The following is a 19,235-nucleotide window of genomic DNA, read 5'->3' as shown; positions in this document are numbered from 1 at the left end:
TTTGCAAGGACACTCAAAAGCCTGCCATCCATGGAATCTGTCAGTGTTTTGATCTGTTCACCATCAACATTGCGTGCAGCAGCAACCACAGCCTCCCAGACACTGTTCAGAGAGGTGTACTGTTTTCCCTCCTTGTAAATCTCACATTTGATGATGGACCACAGGTTCTCAATGGGGTTCAGATCAGGTGAACAAGGAGGCCATGTCATTAGTTTTTCTTCTTTTATACCCTTTCTTGCCAGCCACGCTGTGGAGTACTTGGACGCGTGTGATGGAGCATTGTCCTGCATGAAAATCATGTTTTTCTTGAAGGATGCAGACTTCTTCCTGTACCACTGCTTGAAGAAGGTGTCTTCCAGAAACTGGCAGTAGGACTGGGAGTTGAGCTTGACTCCATCCTCAACCCGAAAAGGCCCCACAAGCTCATCTTTGATGATACCAGCCCAAACCAGTACTCCACCTCCACCTTGCTGGCGTCTGAGTCGGACTGGAGCTCTCTGCCCTTTACCAATCCAGCCACGGGCCCATCCATCTGGCCCATCAAGACTCACTCTCATTTCATCAGTCCATAAAACCTTAGAAAAATCAGTCTTGAGATATTTCTTGGCCCAGTCTTGACGTTTCAGCTTGTGTGTCTTGTTCAGTGGTGGTCGTCTTTCAGCCTTTCTTACCTTGGCCATGTGTCTGAGTATTGCACACCTTGTGCTTTTGGGCACTCCAGTGATGTTGCAGCTCTGAAATATGGCCAAACTGGTGGCAAGTGGCATCTTGGCAGCTGCACGCTTGACTTTTCTCAGTTCATGGGCAGTTATTTGGCGCCTTGGTTTTTCCACACGCTTCTTGCGACCCTGTTGACTATTTTGAATGAAACGCTTGATTGTTCGATGATCACGCTTCAGAAGCTTTGCAATTTTGAGACTGCTGCATCCCTCTGCAAGATATCTCACTATTTTTGACTTTTCTGAGCCTGTCAAGTCCTTCTTTTGACCCATTTTGCCAAAGGAAAGGAAGTTGCCTAATAATTATGCACACCTGATATAGGGTGTTGATGTCATTAGACCACACCCCTTCTCATTACAGAGATGCACATCACCTAATATGCTTAATTGGTAGTAGGCTTTCGAGCCTATACAGCTTGGAGTAAGACAACATGCATGAAGAGGATGAAGTGGACAAAATACTCATTTGCCTAATAATTCTGCACTCCCTGTATATCCATCAGTATGAATGTGAATGATAGATAGAAAGCCTTTCTGTAGAAGAAGCATTGAAAGAAGTTCTTGTATGGCCGGGTGTGAACGGTTGACTGAACATGCTACACTAACGCGTTTCCTCACAGAGTAAAAAGGGAGTGTTGTTTCAGAAGTCTTGTGATTTATTTAAATGCTGCTTTGCAAATCTAAGATCTGCTGCTGTGTTCTTTTTAGAAGGATGAGGCATTCTTATGGCAGCCCTTCTAAGCAAACCATCCAGGAGGTCATGACGAATTGTAACATTTAATGTGCCGAGTCTGAGCTGAGCTTTTTTTCTCCTCCCAGTTTCTCTGACCATTGCACAGTCTGGTCATGCAGTGAATTTGCTGGGATGTCCGCTTCTGGGAAGATTTTAAACTGTCTCATATCTATTCTACTTGTGAATTATCTTGATGCATAAAACCTTCAAATTGAAAGTGTGTGTATTTGCATTTTAACATTTTGAGAGCAGGTGTTTCTTCTTATGTCGTCCTTCCTATTAGGTGTTTTTCTTACAGTGGCTAATTAACAGTTCTAATTATGTTTGGCTCGAATTCTTAGATTCTGTGTCATTTTAGCAGGACTCCCCCTTCTATGGAAAGAAGCAATAGTCATGAATTTTCTCCTTTAGATCATTTGTCTTGTTTTGGATTGATGAGCGCTCTGGTTTTTAAAATTCTTCGTTCACAAGAAGTAAGCTTTGTTGTAATGAGCAGACAAATGTTGGACTTTTAAATAAAGAAGGGGACCTACAGCTCACAGTATTTTACTGTTTCCCTGAAATAACTGTTCTGATCCATAGTATGTGACCAACCGTAAATTACTCCACATCCCCAAGCAGACAGGAGCATCAGCCAACACAGAATCTAAATGAGTATTTCACTGTGGACACTGTTTTTTGATACCAAAAATTGTCAGTATGGCTTTAAATTAACACAGTGATTAATTGAAAAGTTAGGGGAGAAAATTACTGCTTCTGTCTACTAAAGAGACTTTAATCGAAGACTGCCTTTAATATCTACATCTTAACATCACTGTGTTTCTGGAGGTATGCAACATATGGATGCATAATTTCAGTAAGACGATTGATTTAAAACTAGTGGAGATTAAATGGGTGAACAGGATCCAGCAGTAATACTTTTGTTTCAAGCAGCTCTAACACATGCCACACTAATTCATCACAGGTGCTTTCCTACAGGTCTATAGGCCTGATAACTATTAATCAGGCTGAACATCCAGAATTGCTGCGCCAAACACCTGTCTCCATATTGCCCTCTGAAGGCCTTAAATCACACAGAGTGGAGATTCTCTGTTCTCAGTGCTGCAATGACTGCAGGTCAGCACTACCAGAATGGTCATAGTTTTGATGGATGTTCATCCTCTTTGGGTTGCAGCTCATCTTGTGGCTGAGCACAAAAGGTCAGATTCTTGTCTTTGCCGTTTGCTCTACATCATTGTTCAGTTTTCCATTTGGTGATGGAGACTACAGATATCATGGATATTAATTTATTCAGAAAGAGCTGTGATATCCAAATGAGTGTTCTGCACATTTTGGATTGGCAGAAATTGTTAGAATCTGTCTGTGTGTAATATGGATGTTCCATCCAGTAGTTGTTGAGTCGTTTCACTTTGAAACTAAAAACTCTGTCACACTAGTTTAAATATTATAAATGTCAATATTCCCAAGTACATCTTTTGCCCATGACACATTTCTGTGGATTAAGATTAAGCTCATATTTCAACAAATGTTGGAACCAAGCATTTCATAGCTGAGCTTGGTGTTTTCTGTGGGAAAAAGGTTACTGATTACAGGACCTGTGACTTTGCAAAGAGTGGTTTCCAAAGAATTTTAAATTAAATTATTTTACACTAAAATTTGCAAAGCTAATTTGAACCCTAATAATAAATCAGGTTAATGGGTCCCCTTTAGGTCTCAAAGCGCGGCTTGTAGCTCAGAAACCCCAAGTTGAGGAGTCCGTTGAAGTATGAGTGTGTGCATAGTTGAATCAGCCAGGTGGTATGAAGAAGCACTATATAAGAACCAGTCCATTTACAATTTGCCATGTTAAAAAAGGATAGAAATATTACTTTTGCTTATAGAAAGTGTCAAAACAAATTGTGTTTTGCTCAAACAAAGGTTTTTGTCTTTAAAGCAGTAAAAATTGAAAAACTAACATTTTTGTGGTGGTCAACATGGCAATATGCTTTCTAATGCCTATGTTCCTTCTGAAACTGTCTGATTTTAATCTTGTGTTTTGCTTATGTGCTTAAATGATGCTCGAATATTCTTTTTTTTTTTTTTCCCCCCCATTCAGTAGAGCCTGCTTAAATTGGTTTCCTCTTCCTTTTAAGGTTGGAGAAAATAACCGGACATTGACAATTCATAGGAGGAGGAATTCAGATTCGATTGCCCCCAGTTATTACATAGATGTATCAAAAGGAGATTGAGATTTCTTGCAAGGTGTCATCCACAGACAGTGGTTAAAGGATTAAAGCTCAGTGTTGTGCAGATGCTAGGAGTAGAACAGAAAGGACTTGGAAATTTCAATATAAATGTAAAACAGTCTGGGAGCCACAAACAAGAGCGGAGGCTGACACTTCAAGGCAACACACACACAAGTAGATATCCCTTTGAAGAAAGTTATATGGCTTACATAGTTAGCCTGTTCAGACTTTTTGCACTGTCTCAACAGACCCTTGTATTCGATGGCTTCTGTAAGGTGCTGCTTCATGCAACCAACAAACAATAACTGAAAATGAGCCCAACACTGAGTCATAAATCACATTTGCCAAATAGTTTATTTTCTAAACAAACAAAACAAAAAAACAAGCAACCTCTTTCAAACACTTTCGGAATCCCTTTCTCCATTCCTGTGGCTACTTGTCATCAAACTTTTACCGAAGGCAGCCAAACCTTGAAAAAGAGACATTGTCAAACACTGTGCTCCTTGTAGCCAGACTGGAATATCTTCAAACATCTTGAAATAGAACTACAAGACTGACTTAACAAAAAAGCTCTTTTGCCCAGTGTGAAGTAGCTAAGCATCTAGGCAAGTTCACTGTTATTTATGGTCGTCCATATATTCTTACCTAAGACATGCTTGAGGGTGTTTTGGGCTCTGGTAGAGGCCTTTCTGTATGTTTTCTGGCGCTACGCGGTGGTGTGGACTGCAGCTTGATCTTGAGCACTGTGGGTTGCGGCTCCATGAGGTCTCTGGGTTTGTGTGGCCGCTGGGCTGCAAAGCCCTCAGCTACCAGCGAGGTTGAAAAATTGTCACCGCCGTCTCACCTGGATGCCGATGTGCAGGAAAATGTACAAGTCCGAAGCTGCTAGGGTCTACAATCTGTGGCCCGCTGTGCAAACTGGGGTTGTAAAATCTTGTTTTGATGGTAAGAAATTGCTAAATGCAAAAAAAACCCCAGGGAAGTATATGTTGCCTGTTTTCCCGGAGCTACTCAATGAGATAGCGGTGACGTGGAAAGCAAAGCCATACAGTGAGAAAACACCCCATCGTGAGGAGCTCCCTGCTGGATTGTAAGGGGGATGGAGTCTGTCAGCCTCCGCCAGATGCCGCAAGTGGAGCCATTGGTAGTAAGCCATCTTCACCCGAAGACGTCTCTACCCTCATCGGCTCCATCCCTCCCCTCCAAGACGGACTGCTTTTAGTCTAGCCTTATGGATAAGTGCTACAAGGCAGCGGCTCTGTCGGTAAGAGCCCACAACATCTCCTCCATGGTAATGGCTTATTAAGCTGAGCTAGAAGAGGCCATGACAGCTAAACCAGATACCACATCCATCCATCCACTTGCGCTTATCCTTTTCAGGGTTGCGGGGGGCTGGAGCCTCAGCTATCTTAGGGCGAGAGGGGGGTACACCCTGGACAGGTCACCAGTCTGTCGCAGCGTGAACACATAGACAGAGATAACCATTCGCGCTCACGTTCACACCCACATCCACACCTATGGGCAATTTAGAGTTCCTTTGGACTGTGGGAGGAAGCCGGAGTACCCAGGGAGAATCCACGCAAACACAGGGAGGATATGCAAACTCATCAACACCCCTGTCATCCCTCAGGGTCTCTTTGGGGCGGGTGTTACTCTGCCTGCTGAGGAGGGCCCAGCATGCCACCCCAGCAGCACTGCACCAGTCATACGTGCAGGCAGCATCTCACCCGGTCCCTGCCTTCAGGATCCCCAAAGTAAGACGCAGGCAGCGCCCCAGGCTGCTGGGGCTCCTAAGAATCCATGGACTAAGAAGTAGTCTCCTCAGGCCAGACATCAAGCGGCCCCTCCTCCTCCCCCAGCAGTCATGACCAGGAGGAGGGAGAGCAAGCCCAGCTTGTCCCCTTCATGGGCCGCTCTTCCCCCACCCACCTGTGTTCCAGAGCAAGTTCAACGGGACATGTTTCATACAAAGTGCAGAACTCGAGCCGGCGTTCCTGTCACTGGACCCAACAGAGCCAAAGTTTGAAGTGTTGTTTCACAAGCACTTCTCTCATGTGTTCTGTATTTAAAAAAAAAAAAAAAAAAAAAAAGAGTCCAGACATGCACATCCGGGTAGTTTCCCTAAGGCGCTGTCAAGTGTTGTAAAAAACTTGGAAAAAATCAAACATGCTGAAAAACAGAGCAATGCTGTCTGCCATAACATATGCAGACGTGCCCGTCAGCCCCATCACAGGTGATGGGACACCGGCATGGCCCTGCTCAATGGCCACATACATCAACGACTGGGTGGTAGAAGCCCCAACCCGCCAGGAAGCGGCTTGTCACACAGATGCTGTTATACATTATCTGGAGCGTTTAGATTTCCAGATAAATGTGAAAAAGAGCATATTGAGGAGAACTCATCCATTATTTTGATAGGGCTCAGCCTAGACTCCCTATCTATAGGTCACTCTATGATCCTGATTGGCCCACCTTGGCTGTTACCACTACACAGAGACCTCCTGTCTCCGGCCCAGGGGGAAGTATTCCACCCCAACCCAGAGAGGCTAGCTCTATGTGAGTGGTTTAATAAACTCAGTGGGGCTCCTTCATAGTGTTATTGACAGTATTCAGTGTTCTAGTGTTCATCATCTACTGCTATATGAGCACAAGTGACGTGTGTTTGAAAAGTGGTGCTTACAATGACAGCCAATCCCTGTTCAGGCCCTGATTGAGAGGGGTAAAGCCCTCTCCACCATTAAAGTGTATTTGGCAGCAATTTCAGCCTGCCGTATTGGTTTTGAGGGGAAAACTGTTTAATATGCTGTCTCATGAAGGGTCCACGCTGTAATTTGCCTAAATCTAGGCCACTGGCTCCATCGTGGGACCTTCCCACAGTATTAGCTGCGTTATCCTGTTTCCCATATGAACCCCTGGAAGATGTTTAGGTAAAATTTCTGTCCTTGAAGACAGCTCTATTGATTGTTTCAGCTTTGGCTAAGCATTTAGGAGGAGAAATCCACGATCTCTGTGTGCATCAGTCATGCATTCAGTTCTCCTCAGATAATACTTAGGTCAATATGCGGCTCAACCTCGCCTATATCCCAAAGGTTGTCAGCACATGTTCCCCTGTAGAACTGTCGGCCTTTTACACACCACCTTTCACCTCAAAGGAGCAACAGCAGCTGCACACCTTGTGTCTAGTCTGTGCTCTGCATATTTATATGGACAGAACCCAGTGTCAGAAAAAATGACCAGCTGTTTGTCCTGTTCTTAACCACATATGGGAAAGACTGCGTCTAAACCTCACACATTGTTGTTCTCTAAATGGCATGAGGGAGTTAGTGTCTCACTAGACCACCCTCCTTGATATGGAAGTGAGGAAGAGGTGGACTTTGAATGATATCTGACGCTATGTCAGCCTATTATATAGGGATGCACTAGCCCCTCCTGACATGGGTGTCACTTAACCGGTGTAATGTCATTTGAGCTTCTGATGAGGTCACGCAGGAGGCGTTTCCATAGTGAGACACTCACTCATGCTACTCAGAGAGCCGGGGTTATATACATAACCTTTCTTTCTCGTAAAATGTTTGTGTTGATGGGATATGACATCTCATATAATTATTATAGAAAAAGAAAATGTAGAGAGCAGAGAAAGCAAAGAGACCGTTTCTCAACATGTGTCCTGCTGAGCACAAACCTCCATTCAGCATACGTCTCTAGCTGACTCAGGCTCCAGGGCCATCCACATCCTGTTATTTCAGACCTCACTTGTTGACAAGAAGTAAGAGCTGTCAGGTTTGGTTTGTGACTTTAGATAGGACAGAGATAGACCACTGATTGACTGACACACACACACACACACACCAATCATATCTGCTCAGTACCAAGCTCTCAGTGTCTACCTCAGATACTGTTTTCATCTTAAAGACTTGTGATATTCCTGGTGTATTCAGGGTTTGGCATTATTTCCTATTCTATGACACATGCCCTGCTCTTTAAAGCTTGTGACACTGCTGATAAAGGTTTGGTTTTTTACAACTCTTTTCACAAGTTTGCCATCTCAAAGTCGTATTGATCGATCAGGTTCTTACAACACCCACATTCTCTGCAATCTCATAGCATCTGACTTTTTCTTCTTTCTTTGTTCAGCAGAGGTATGCACTTATTACAACCAGCTTTTATAATGTTTTCTTGTGAAATTCTACTTTTTTTTTTTTTTAATTGTTATACAAAACAAAGTGTAATGCAAGTCTTTGTTATGTTGTTGGAAAACCTCCATCTCCTTTAGGCTACAGGGCAGAAGTCTTTAGTCATTAGTTTGCCTTCACAAGTGTCTGGAAGTTGCAGAAAGGACTCCACTACTTTGTTCACAAGTTCTGCTGAAATATTGAATCATGTCAATAGTGGCAGCACTGAACACACGTGTTTAGATGGTGAGCAACTTCACAGCAATCAGTTTTCTGGACCATGATGTTGGGAATGGTGACCCTAGATTAGGTTATATCTACCAGTAAACATGTAACGCTGTATCCACGTTGTCTCTACAGTTCTAGATATGGCACGCCACGTCCCCCTCTATCGAGCACTACTGGAGCTGCTGAGGGCCATTTCTACCTGCACGGCACTAGTTCCTCTGCTGCTGCCTCTGACTGGAGACCCAGGCCAGGATGAGGAAGAAGAGGACGAAGAGCATGCTGAGGGCCAAACCTCTGTTGGGATGCTGCTGGCAAAGATGAAAACATGCGTTGACACATACACCAATCGCCTCAGGTGACACAAATAAAATCAAGTGGGAATAACTCTTTTCACCTTAATAGAAAGCTTTAATGAGTTTAAGGTTTTAAAATTTTAAGTGATCTCAATTATTTAAACCATTTATGGGCTTCTTTTGTTTATTTGTTTTGTTTTGGTTTTTCGTTTTTTGGTACCAAGTCTTAAGACTTTTTCATTGCATTTTAGATTACAAAAATCAGATCCTTTATGTCACCACAAATTTAAGTTGAATATTGGATGTAGCCAAGACCTTACTATCCCAGTTCTTTATTATCATTAACAAACAATACTGCTGAAGATGGGCTCTTTATATCTCAAGCTGTATTCACACTTACCATTAAAATGTATCCCAAAAGGGGCACTGCCTGTGCTCTGTAAAAAATAAAAAATAAAAAATAAAAAAATCATTTTTTTTTTTTTTATGTGCAATTTTTATTATATCCAGCATGCTCAGCTCAACCACTGCTGCTGTAAGCTTTTTGACAACATACTGTAGTGAGATTGACACACACACACTGTGTACATACATGTCACAGTGCCTTGTTATGAATGATGCATTTGAAGGTATTTTTAGAAAATGCCTGCCATGAATGTTGCAGTAGCTGTCATGCTGCCAGCATAGTTTATTTAACATACCAAGGGGCAGCAAACCTTATAGTTCATAACAGGTTAGTGAGAGCGAGATAGCTTATTGAAGGCATATAGTGGTTGGTGCAGGTAAGATTTTGAGCCACAGGAGTTTAGAATCCATGTCAGGTGTAATGGGAATGTCTGTGATATAACCTAAGGGACAGATGTCATTTAAAATGACAGACCTTTATTGCATTGCGTTGCCTTTCTTGTGTGGAGCATCATTTTGATGGCCATAGGACATTATACACGCACAGTTCTCACATTCCAGGTCCACACACAAAATAGGGACTTTAATTTTTTTTTTTAAAAACTGAAGAAAAATACCCAGGCACTGAGAGTGATCACTTGAACTGTCAGCTGTGTTTCCTAGAGACTTGTCTTCATTTTTAAGTCACAATTCTGGGTTGATGAAAGCAGCTGTTGGGCCCATATATTTGGCAGAATGTAAAATACTGTTTTAAAATGTGCAGAGCAAAGTTCTAAGAGTGGCCATGGAAGAGAAGCAACACACAAACACATTGTTATCTTATATAGGAATTTTATTTTCTTTCAGGGTAAAAATGTGTGAACTGGGGATGGGGATTGTTATCTGGATTACTGACGTGGTTATATTCCCAGAGAAGTGGATAATTTAAATAACAGGCAACAGATCTTAATAATAATAACAATAATAATAATTTATAGCAATAAAACCTGCATCCATATAATCATCTTTTGTTTCAGAAAAATTTCTAAATAAAAACAAGTTATTAAACAGCACAATCTGTGTGTGTTCCAGGTCAAAGAAAGATAAAAGTAAAGGTGTGGCAAAATCAGAGAGCTCAGACCCAGAGCCCGAGGGTTTGACTCTGCTGGTGCCTGACATCCAGAGGACAGCTGAGATAGTCTACGCTGCTACTACAAACCTACGGCAGGCCAACCAGGGTATGTATACACAGCCTAACATGAGGCTTTATTACCTAAAAAAACAACTGTGTTTGCCGAGTTCTCATTCTCTGCACTGTTTGCTCTAAATCTGAAGGCTCTCAGGTCATACTGTTCAGTACATTTAAGTGAACACAGCACATACACAGCACATAAAAACAAGTTTGGAAATCAAATATTTTTAAAAAAAATGTGAAGCTCTGAGACACCCCTCCCTCCCTCCAAATTTCCCGTGTCACAACTTGAGCTGAATGATTTTAGCAGGTACCAGATCTATTATCTTTAGCTTATCAAAGTCTAAATGACTGACTGCAGCCCGACAATTTAATTTCAATCAAGGACACCATTGGACTGTTATTGAAAATTTGAACTTGACCAAACTGTCTGAAACTGCAGGTCACATTCACTGTTATCTAAATCTGCTTCTAATGTTACCCTGTAGCTTTTGTGGTGGATGATGGACTATATGCTACTAAGATAAGATAACCTTTATTAGTCCCACACGTGGGAAATTTGTTCTGATGTCTTGTTTAAATTTGCTCCACATTCCTTGGCCTATGTTTTGTTTTGGGGTTTTTTTTCTCCCTCCTCCAAGGTGGGTTCTGAAATGTCGTATGAGCCCTACAAAGATAAACAGTCAGTTAAAATTGTAACACAAGATTCAGACTGAAGAATAGAAAAGGCCAAAGTACATATGACCTAACATGTATAAGACATCGAAAAATAAAGAGAGACAAGTCATTAGCCATCTTAAGGTAGCAGCGCCATCAGTAAAATGTCTGTGTCATGATGAAGCATGACACATTTCCTGTTTCTGCTGCTTCACAGTATTACAATATTAGGTTTCCCCCGCCCATCCATTTCTTGCTACTCCCTGCATTAAGTTTTTATGCTCTGTCTACATAAATTGGTCATCTAACTGAGCACTTAGGTGGGGAGCAGGCTATTAGACTTGATGTAAGTGTGCATGTGAGGTAGGGGGCTATAGATAAAGATTAATGTTCTGTCATTTCATGTAAAGAAATCCATATGGCAAAGGGCTCTATGATTACCAATTATGTAGAGTTGTCCAGTGTATAGCTTTGCAGCATTAGTGCACAATACATGAATAATCTTTTAATTAGTGTAGAGGCTTTAAGAAATGTCTCTGACATGAGTTACCATCCTCCTCTTTTTTGATTATATTGACTGAGAAGAGAAAAAGTCCCTTTGAAGTGTTCAGTTATCTGAACAGGCCAGATAATGATATCAGCCACTGCTCTCTACAGTTTGTATTCCTCCAAGATTCAATTGCAGTTCTGTTTGTTAAACATATCTTTATGGAAAAATTGTATAATATTCTTTCTCGAGCTTGTAAATAATTGTCTCGCAATTGATGACTGTTGATGTGCTTGAGAGCAGGAAAAAACTGTGAATTTGATTTAATGGTGGAGGAGTAGAGTACTTTTGAGCATATTGCAATTATAGGGTTCATGTCTGTTAGCACACCTGCAGAAACCCTGAATTCTAGGTTCTATTTTAAAGCTTTAGATAATCTATTCCACAGAAAACATTGGCCAATCATAGATCTTTTAAGTAAGAGGGCAACATTTTCTGTGGAATAGGTTGTCTAGATTATCTTTTACATTCTGTAAAAGGTCTGCGTATTCATCTATTGAGTTGGTCTTCGCCTTTGAAATCTTCCAGGACAATTAGCTGTGCCTTTGCTCTATAGAGTAGGCAGACAAAAAAAATTTGAGTCTTATATTGTAATTATATTGCTGCTGTTGCCACTATTTCCTTTTTACACTTAATCTCAGCAGTGGAAATGGAGAGCATAGCCTTTGACCCATTCTTGTTTTTCTCGTAAGTTTTATCACTTCTATCATTTTTCCTGTGTTTGTGAAAACTGCTGAGATCACCTCAGTGGGCCGGCAACTATGAGCCTGCCGCTGAATTGTAAAATATTTCGTCACAATACTATTTAATTGCCTTGTTGCTTATATGTCTCGGTAGCTAGGTGAAGACAGTATTATTATGCATTAATCTCAGAAAATATAGTTACTAAATGTATCACCAATAGGCGTAATGTATGCTGATTGAAATTCATTATTTATCCAAAAGTCTTAGAAACAACTCATCCCTTTATAGCGCCTTGAATTAAATAAACAAGGCTGAATAACTGTATATAATGCAATGTAGGTCGGCAACATCTAAAATTGAAGTCTCCAAACTGAATTGACTAAACACTTCAAACTAAAACTGAATATTGACTAGAACCTTAATGAAGCAAGGATTTATTACAGAACCTTTATATTTGAATGTATTGGTTTTAGCTTGTACCTCATCAATTTCCATTTGTGAATGTAGCAGGACATAATTTATATTGCACTTCCTCAGTCTTCATTTGAGTTAAAGAACACTCCATTTCTAAAGGGACTCTTAGATGCACAGAAAATATCCCTTTGTTCAGTGGTCCTGGCTACATTGGTCAGACACACACAAACTGTGCACCAAATGGATTTAGTTGCATTGGTTTCTGAAATCCCATTTTGAAGCCTCTAGCTGAGTATTTGTCATTGTCGTCTTGGTGTTTTGAAACCAGATGTGATAAGTGAGAGGTAGAGTTGACTTTTATTATTAACTCTCAGTATATAACAAACCTGTTGGGCATGTGGGAAGTTTTGGTAAAGATGAGCACAGTGAGAAACACCTAAACATAAAACACACACGTTCCTAGGTCTTTGTCCTTATTCTGGGCTTTGATATTTTTGCTCCCTACTCTCAACCTTTTCTTTACCAGAGAAGAAACTAGTGGAGTCTTCAAGGAAGGTGTCAAGCCGGCCAAAGCCCCTGTCCGTACTCCGCTCTCTGGAGGAAAAATATGTAGCTGCCATGAAAAAACTACAGTTTGGTGAGTTTCTATCAATCAGTAAATATATACACACAAAAAGTGATACACTATTCTGCTATAAATCTTCTTGTTCTATCTCATGTCTGACATGCTTACTAATGTCTTCACACCAGTATTCTGAAAGGGAAGCAGAATCAGGCTACTTTCCCATTCAGCTGATCTCTTTTGTCTTGTCCATCACTCTCCACTCAGCCATGTCATGATTAATTACACTGTTTTTGCTGTCTTGCAATTGATTTTGTAAGCAGGTTGATGTCTGAGGTCATTGTAAGTGACTTGACTGTAAACAGTGTTTGGGTATGCAGACAGCATAGAAATAGACAACTCAAGACAGGGTGGCTGTTTCATCTGAATGTTTCTCACGTTATGACTCAATATCTGAGCTTTTTTGTAGCATTTTAGCTATAAAAGATATTGCACTTGTTCAGTAACTTATACACTTTTGTTTTGTTTTTTGTGGTAAAAAAGTACAGTCAGATCGGGAGTTAAAAATAAATTCAATGAAGGATTTTAATAAAAGTTGCGTGCAGTATGTGTCATTTTAGCATTTAACTAAAAAACTGTTTTTCTTTTAAATTTTGTTTTGTTACTAATCCCTGTTATTACCAGTTTATTCACAAGAAGTTCACATTCCTGGCCATAAAGCACAAACATCGATGTCAGATCAGTTGGATCTGAGATTTTAAAAAAACAAAAATAAATATATATATATATATCCGCTATGAGACTTGTTACAACTACTTGTTACAAGTATGCTGACAGTGAGCTAACCTGGGACACACAGAATTCATTAGCCTTTTCTCTGGAAGAGTCCAGAGTTTTTAGTGCTAGCAGGGCTGCTATGTCCATTTTATTTTATTTATCTTTTTTTGTCATGGTTCTATAGTGTCCATCTTTCGGTGTGTGTGTGTGTGTGTGTGTGTGTGTGTTGTATATGTAGGTGAATAAAAATAAATATAAAAGATCTGATTAATTCTGGAATGGAGTACGAGGTTCATAAACTCAGAACAGCAGGTCGATCTTCCTGTAACGGGTAACGTACCGCGACCACAAACAGTATTTCATCTCCCTTTATTGCTTTAATTATTACCGTGAATTTAGATCGCATTTTATCTGTTTGAATATGGCTTATAAAAGAAAAAACTCCATTTTCACTTGTGTTTATAATTGGGTTGAGCACAGTAATGCGCTGAACTTATCCTGACCTGTGTGTCTGTTCTCTGTCCAGACACCTTTGAAATGGTATCAGAAGATGAGGATGGAAAGCTGATGTTCAAGGTGAACTACCACTACATGTCTCAGGTGAAGAACGCCAGTGATACAAACAGCGCAGCCAGATCTCGCCGCCTTGCCCAAGAGGCTGTCACTCTGTCCACCTCTCTGCCTCTGTCTGCTTCTTCGAGTGTCTTTGTCCGTTGCGATGAGGAGAGGCTGGATATCATGAAGGTAATAGAGCTTATCCGCTATTTTAGGCTTAGGGCTACAGATTTATAGCAGGCTACTATGACTTCACACTGCATGATAAGAATACAGAGGATACATTGTGTGTTGTAGTAACTGTTTTGATTGAGAATGCACTCTGGGTTTAGTAGAATCCACTCGTGTGAGAAGTGGGTGAGTGAATCAACACTCCCAGGATTTGTGTGCTGTTTTTCTGTGGTGCTCCTGCCATATGAGTTGTCATCAGCAGCTCTTAGTCATTCCCCTAGTGACATTTGATAAATGGCTCTTACACCACAAGTTGATTAATGGCAAAGTCTCCTTTGCTAAATGTCAAAATTCTCATCTGTTTAGCTCCATTTTGGCAGGAAAATATTCCAAATAAAGACGCAGCATACTAACAACAAAGCTGACATATGATTAAAACACTGCACACAACAGCGCAACATTGACATTGATTAGTCAAGAAATGCAATGGATGGATGTATATTCTTATCTGTAATCACAAACTGAAGTAAGAAAATATCTTTGACCTCAGTTAACGCCCCTGTTATGCAAACATGTTCAGAATTTACCAAAATTAACTTCCCCCTATAATAGCATGGCCCAAGGAATAGCATGAGCAGAGAGGGACAGTGGCTGATGAGGTGGAAACATCAAGATCTGTGAGGGGTCAGTACATCCTAGTAGCTCACCCCACATGCTTAAATTAATAACCAAACAGCCAACTGCATTTATTCAGCACTCTCCAGGTGGCACAGTCAGTTTCAGTCTCAAAATGCTTCCACACCAGATTTACTTGACTTTGGTGGAAAGTGCAATAAAAGTGATGTGCCTGAATGTTCATGTCAAAGTAACCTTAATGCATGAGTGGCACCCAGTGCCCTCCAGAAATCTTAGTGTAGCTGCTACATAATCTCAGTGTTACAAAACCCCTAACACTACTCAAGACCAATGTGGTCGTTTGCACAAGGGTCAGGATGTTCGCATTATGAAAGGAAAACATGTCTACCTTACTTAGGACTAGAATATGCCCGATATAAATTCAGTGAGCACTTCAGTATGTGAATAGAATCTCTTATGCAATGCACCTGCATGGATATGTTCACTAGAGGTATTTAGAAGTTCTTAGTCCAGACTTGGTCCAGCAGCACCATACACCTACCTTTAATTGAGGCATTAATTCAAGCACTTGATAGTGAGGTTGAATAATTTTCCAAGAGGAATGATAGAAACTCCTAAAAGAAAGATGTGCCAAGGTTGAAAATTCATTCCTAAGATGACTTGAGGTCATTGAAGCCAAAGTTGTTCTGAAGTCCATGAAAGTCCTTGATTTCAATAGAATATTTAAATCTTTTATCTGGCCCATTGTTGTAGACTATTTGGTCCCTATACGTACTACTGTAGTGACTTGTGTTGTTCAAGTAGCCAGTATTAAGTAGGACGTTAACCCAGTGGGTTTTAGACTGCTAGAGGTGCCCTTGGTTGCCGATTCTGTTTGTAAACTTTTGGACTTAATTTGTGAACTTTAGACAAGGGAAAAAGATTCAGTGGTCTGGGAGTCATGTCATTGCTTTTTGCCGGTGATGTTGTTTAGATAGAACTTTATTAATCCCTCGGGTAGGTTTCTCTGGGAAATTCAGTTTCCAGTAGCAGAACACTGACAGAAATTGCACAGTAAGAAATCAGAATAAAACAAAATTAGTGAAAAAGAGAATATGAATATATATGTATGTATGTATGTATTTATATTAGGGGTGCAACGATATTCGTATCGATATTGAACCATTCGATACAGTGCTTTCGGTTCAGTACGCATATGTATCGAACAATACAAAATTTTTAATTTATTTTATCAACTTTCCTTCTGACGATGCTGTCTGTGTTGAGAGCTCAGTGGATCTGCGCTCGACAGTGCAGCCTAGGCGGAGTAGTCGAACGCAGATTCACTGAGCGCAGGGCAAGCTAGCAATGAAATATACTCATTAATGAGATGTAGCAGCCAAATGGTCTATGGCACAGTATGTCGACTGTTGTCAGTATATTGCATAGTGACTGCTTAGTTGTCCCCGTTGTTTGTCAGTGTTATCAGCCAATATCCTTGTTGATGTGGTAAAGAGAGCTTTAAACATGAAGGCAGGGTTGTTCATTTATTGGTCAGTCAATGTCCCTGCCCTCGTCTGTGTTTATGAACTGTGCTGTGTGAAGCAACTCTAGTTAGACAGCAGCCCATATGACTTGGACCTGGACAAGGAGTTGATAATGGATGGACGATCCTACCAAATGCTGTCAATATTGAGTCTCAAGTCATCAAGAAACAATCCTTAATTTGTGTTGCAATAGACATTTAGAGTAAGGTATCTTGTGTACTGTTAAACAGCAAGTCTACTCAAATATAATGTCTAATTGATATTATGTTTGTTATATTTAGGAAATAAATCAGATTTTGCCACAAATGCTCAGCAGTGAGTACTGTAGTTAGAATTCTCCTCTAATTTCACCCTTTGGCCTGTTTGTAGTTACTTTGTTGCAGCTGTGAAACAGCATTAGCTGTGTCTGCGCCATTTCTCCATTAAAACTTTTGCCATTTGCACTTTTGTTAAAATCTAAATTTACTGTTATCAGTACATTCACCTTTCTCCAATTAACCCTCTTTCAGCCTGATAATGACTAAGCTGATAACTAAGCTTTGTTTGTATTTAAGCTTTCCCTTTTGTTTGTTTTCATAGGTTCTCATCACTGGTCCAGCTGACACACCATATGCCAATGGCTGTTTCGAATTTGATGTTTATTTTCCCCAAGACTATCCCAACTCACCACCTCTGGTCAATCTGGAGACCACTGGCGGACACAGTGTGCGCTTTAACCCAAACCTCTACAATGATGGCAAAGTAAATGTGTTTTTTTTTTTTTCATCTTTTTAAAATGTGTATTAATTGCAAAATCTGCCAACCAGTTCACTGACAAATAATTTACTAACGTAACGTTTATAAAATTTCCTCTGTCATTAAGATGCTTCACCAAGTTTGCTGTGATATTTTTTTTGTACATTAAACTGTTACTGTGAGGAGGGGCTGTGTGCCTGCCTGTCTGCAGCAGTGCTTATTCAACTGAGTGTCAACTAGAGGTGGTGAAGACTCACAACTGTTGCAAATGAGTATAATCTGATAGTAATTTAAAAAATAACTTAGTATCTGAGTATCAATTTTTTTAACAGCTCTACTTGCTACCTATGGTACCTACAGTTCTGAGGAGTAAAAAGTACTCTTTTGCTCTCAGAATTTTGGTACTGTAAGTAAAAGAAACCAGCTGTGCAGATAATTGATTAGATGGTTGAGCACTTTGCTGTGTGTGTGTGTGTGTGTGTGTGTGTGTGTGTGTGTGTGTGTGTGTGTGTGTGTGTGTGTGTGTGTGTGTGTGTGTGTGTGTGTGTGTGTGTTTTCACTGAAACAAGCTTCAGTGAATATCTGAACCACTCTATAGATCAGACAATTTGCCCACATCCCATATTAAGTCTGAGAGAGGGGTAACAAAAATCTACTGGACTTACATATTGTATGTTTAACATTGGTAATACACATGGATTTTGGCACATAATGTTTTGTTTGTCTTTTATTAATCAGGTTTGTTTAAGTATCCTCAACACATGGCACGGGAGACCAGAAGAGAAATGGAACCCACAGACCTCAAGCTTTTTACAGGTAAGATGGTTTTCCATCATAACAATCACCTGTATCAATGGATCAGCAGGCTTCTGTCTCAGTCTTTGTGTCATAGGCTATAGTTTATTACTCCCCTCTCATTACAGCCCCAGGAACCTTGTATTAATGGCCCTGGGGTTCTGACAGCTACCATGAAGGATTCTTTTTAAAGTTCTGTTATTATTTTTCTTTATGACTGTGTGGGTGTTGATAAACCAAACACAAACCACTATCATTTCAGCCTCTGGGTTATGCCTGCTTACACACATCACTCATCTGGAAGTTGCAATCAGTTGGCATGTATGCCCAAGATGCCATCTGTCATTAGACTTGATTTTGTAGACTCTTAATCTGAAATGTTTCTAATCTTAATTTTATTTCTTTTTTCCCCCTTTTTGTTAAACCTGTTAAAAGAGGAGTACTGTTTCCAGTACTCCTCTTTCAGCATCAAGTTCATAGAGCAGTAATAAATCTGAAAATTAAAATGGTATGGTACCAAACTGATTATTGAAAATTTTCCTGCCAGTGGTGTCATCCAATGCCCTTTTACTGGTCTCTCTGAGAGAACTGGCATTGACAAGCGCAGCAGTGTTCCACAAGCTGAACTTTAGCAACTAAGAACAGTGTGATCACCGCAAGAAACAAAAACAAAAAAGTATGTGCTCAGGGGGTTTTACAGGGGGTCATGTATACATACGACTATATATGGGCTCCATATAAACTGTGAAAATACACACACACACACTATTTTGTTGATTTATGATCAAGTAGCCCAGGCCAGGTACCTTTGCAAGATTTGGCCCAGAAATGTTGTATCCTAAAGGATCTGTATTGAAACAAAGTGTGTTTTAAAGCTGTTATTCAAGAAAATACAATGATGAGTAATCCACATAAAGACTTATTTTAAGTCTCAAACCTAGCATAGTTATTATTAGCTCTCCTAGTGATGTATCATTAAACATTTTTCACTTTTCTTTAACTGTATATTGTTTGCCATCGATGTCCCAAAATTTATAAAATTAATATTTCTCAATTGGAACCATTAATTTCTATTTAGGAAAAACATATTTGGACTTGAATCTCATTGTACAGGGTGGGCCATTTATATGGATACACCGTAATAAAATGGGAATGGTTGGTGATATTAAAGTCCTGTTTGTGGCACATTAGTATATGTGAGGGGGCAAACTCCTCAAGAATGGTGGTGAC

At 40.3% G+C, this 19,235-nt stretch overlaps 1 protein-coding gene across 3 annotated transcripts in view; it reads left to right on the top strand.

Moving 5' to 3' along the window:
- The window catches only part of birc6 (baculoviral IAP repeat containing 6), a 131,010-nt gene that overhangs the window by 96,955 nt on the left and 14,820 nt on the right, over window positions 1-19,235 (top strand). For all 3 annotated transcript variants that reach the window (XM_084948322.1, XM_084948323.1, XM_084948321.1), the window contains exons 65-70: window positions 8,210-8,432; window positions 9,847-9,992; window positions 12,775-12,885; window positions 14,114-14,331; window positions 17,055-17,216; window positions 17,949-18,026. In XM_084948322.1, coding sequence (XP_084804448.1) covers window positions 8,210-8,432; window positions 9,847-9,992; window positions 12,775-12,885; window positions 14,114-14,331; window positions 17,055-17,216; window positions 17,949-18,026 — 938 coding nt within the window. The remainder of the gene's footprint in view (window positions 1-8,209; window positions 8,433-9,846; window positions 9,993-12,774; window positions 12,886-14,113; window positions 14,332-17,054; window positions 17,217-17,948; window positions 18,027-19,235) is intronic.

The sequence above is a fragment of the Perissodus microlepis genome, chromosome 13, assembly GCF_051167445.1.
Source record: "Perissodus microlepis isolate ML-2025 ecotype Zambia chromosome 13, ASM5116744v1, whole genome shotgun sequence".
In the NCBI taxonomy this organism is placed as follows: Eukaryota; Metazoa; Chordata; class Actinopteri; order Cichliformes; family Cichlidae; genus Perissodus; species Perissodus microlepis.
Note: the sequence above shows the minus strand (reverse complement) of the source record. Positions and strands in the feature narration are given on the sequence as shown.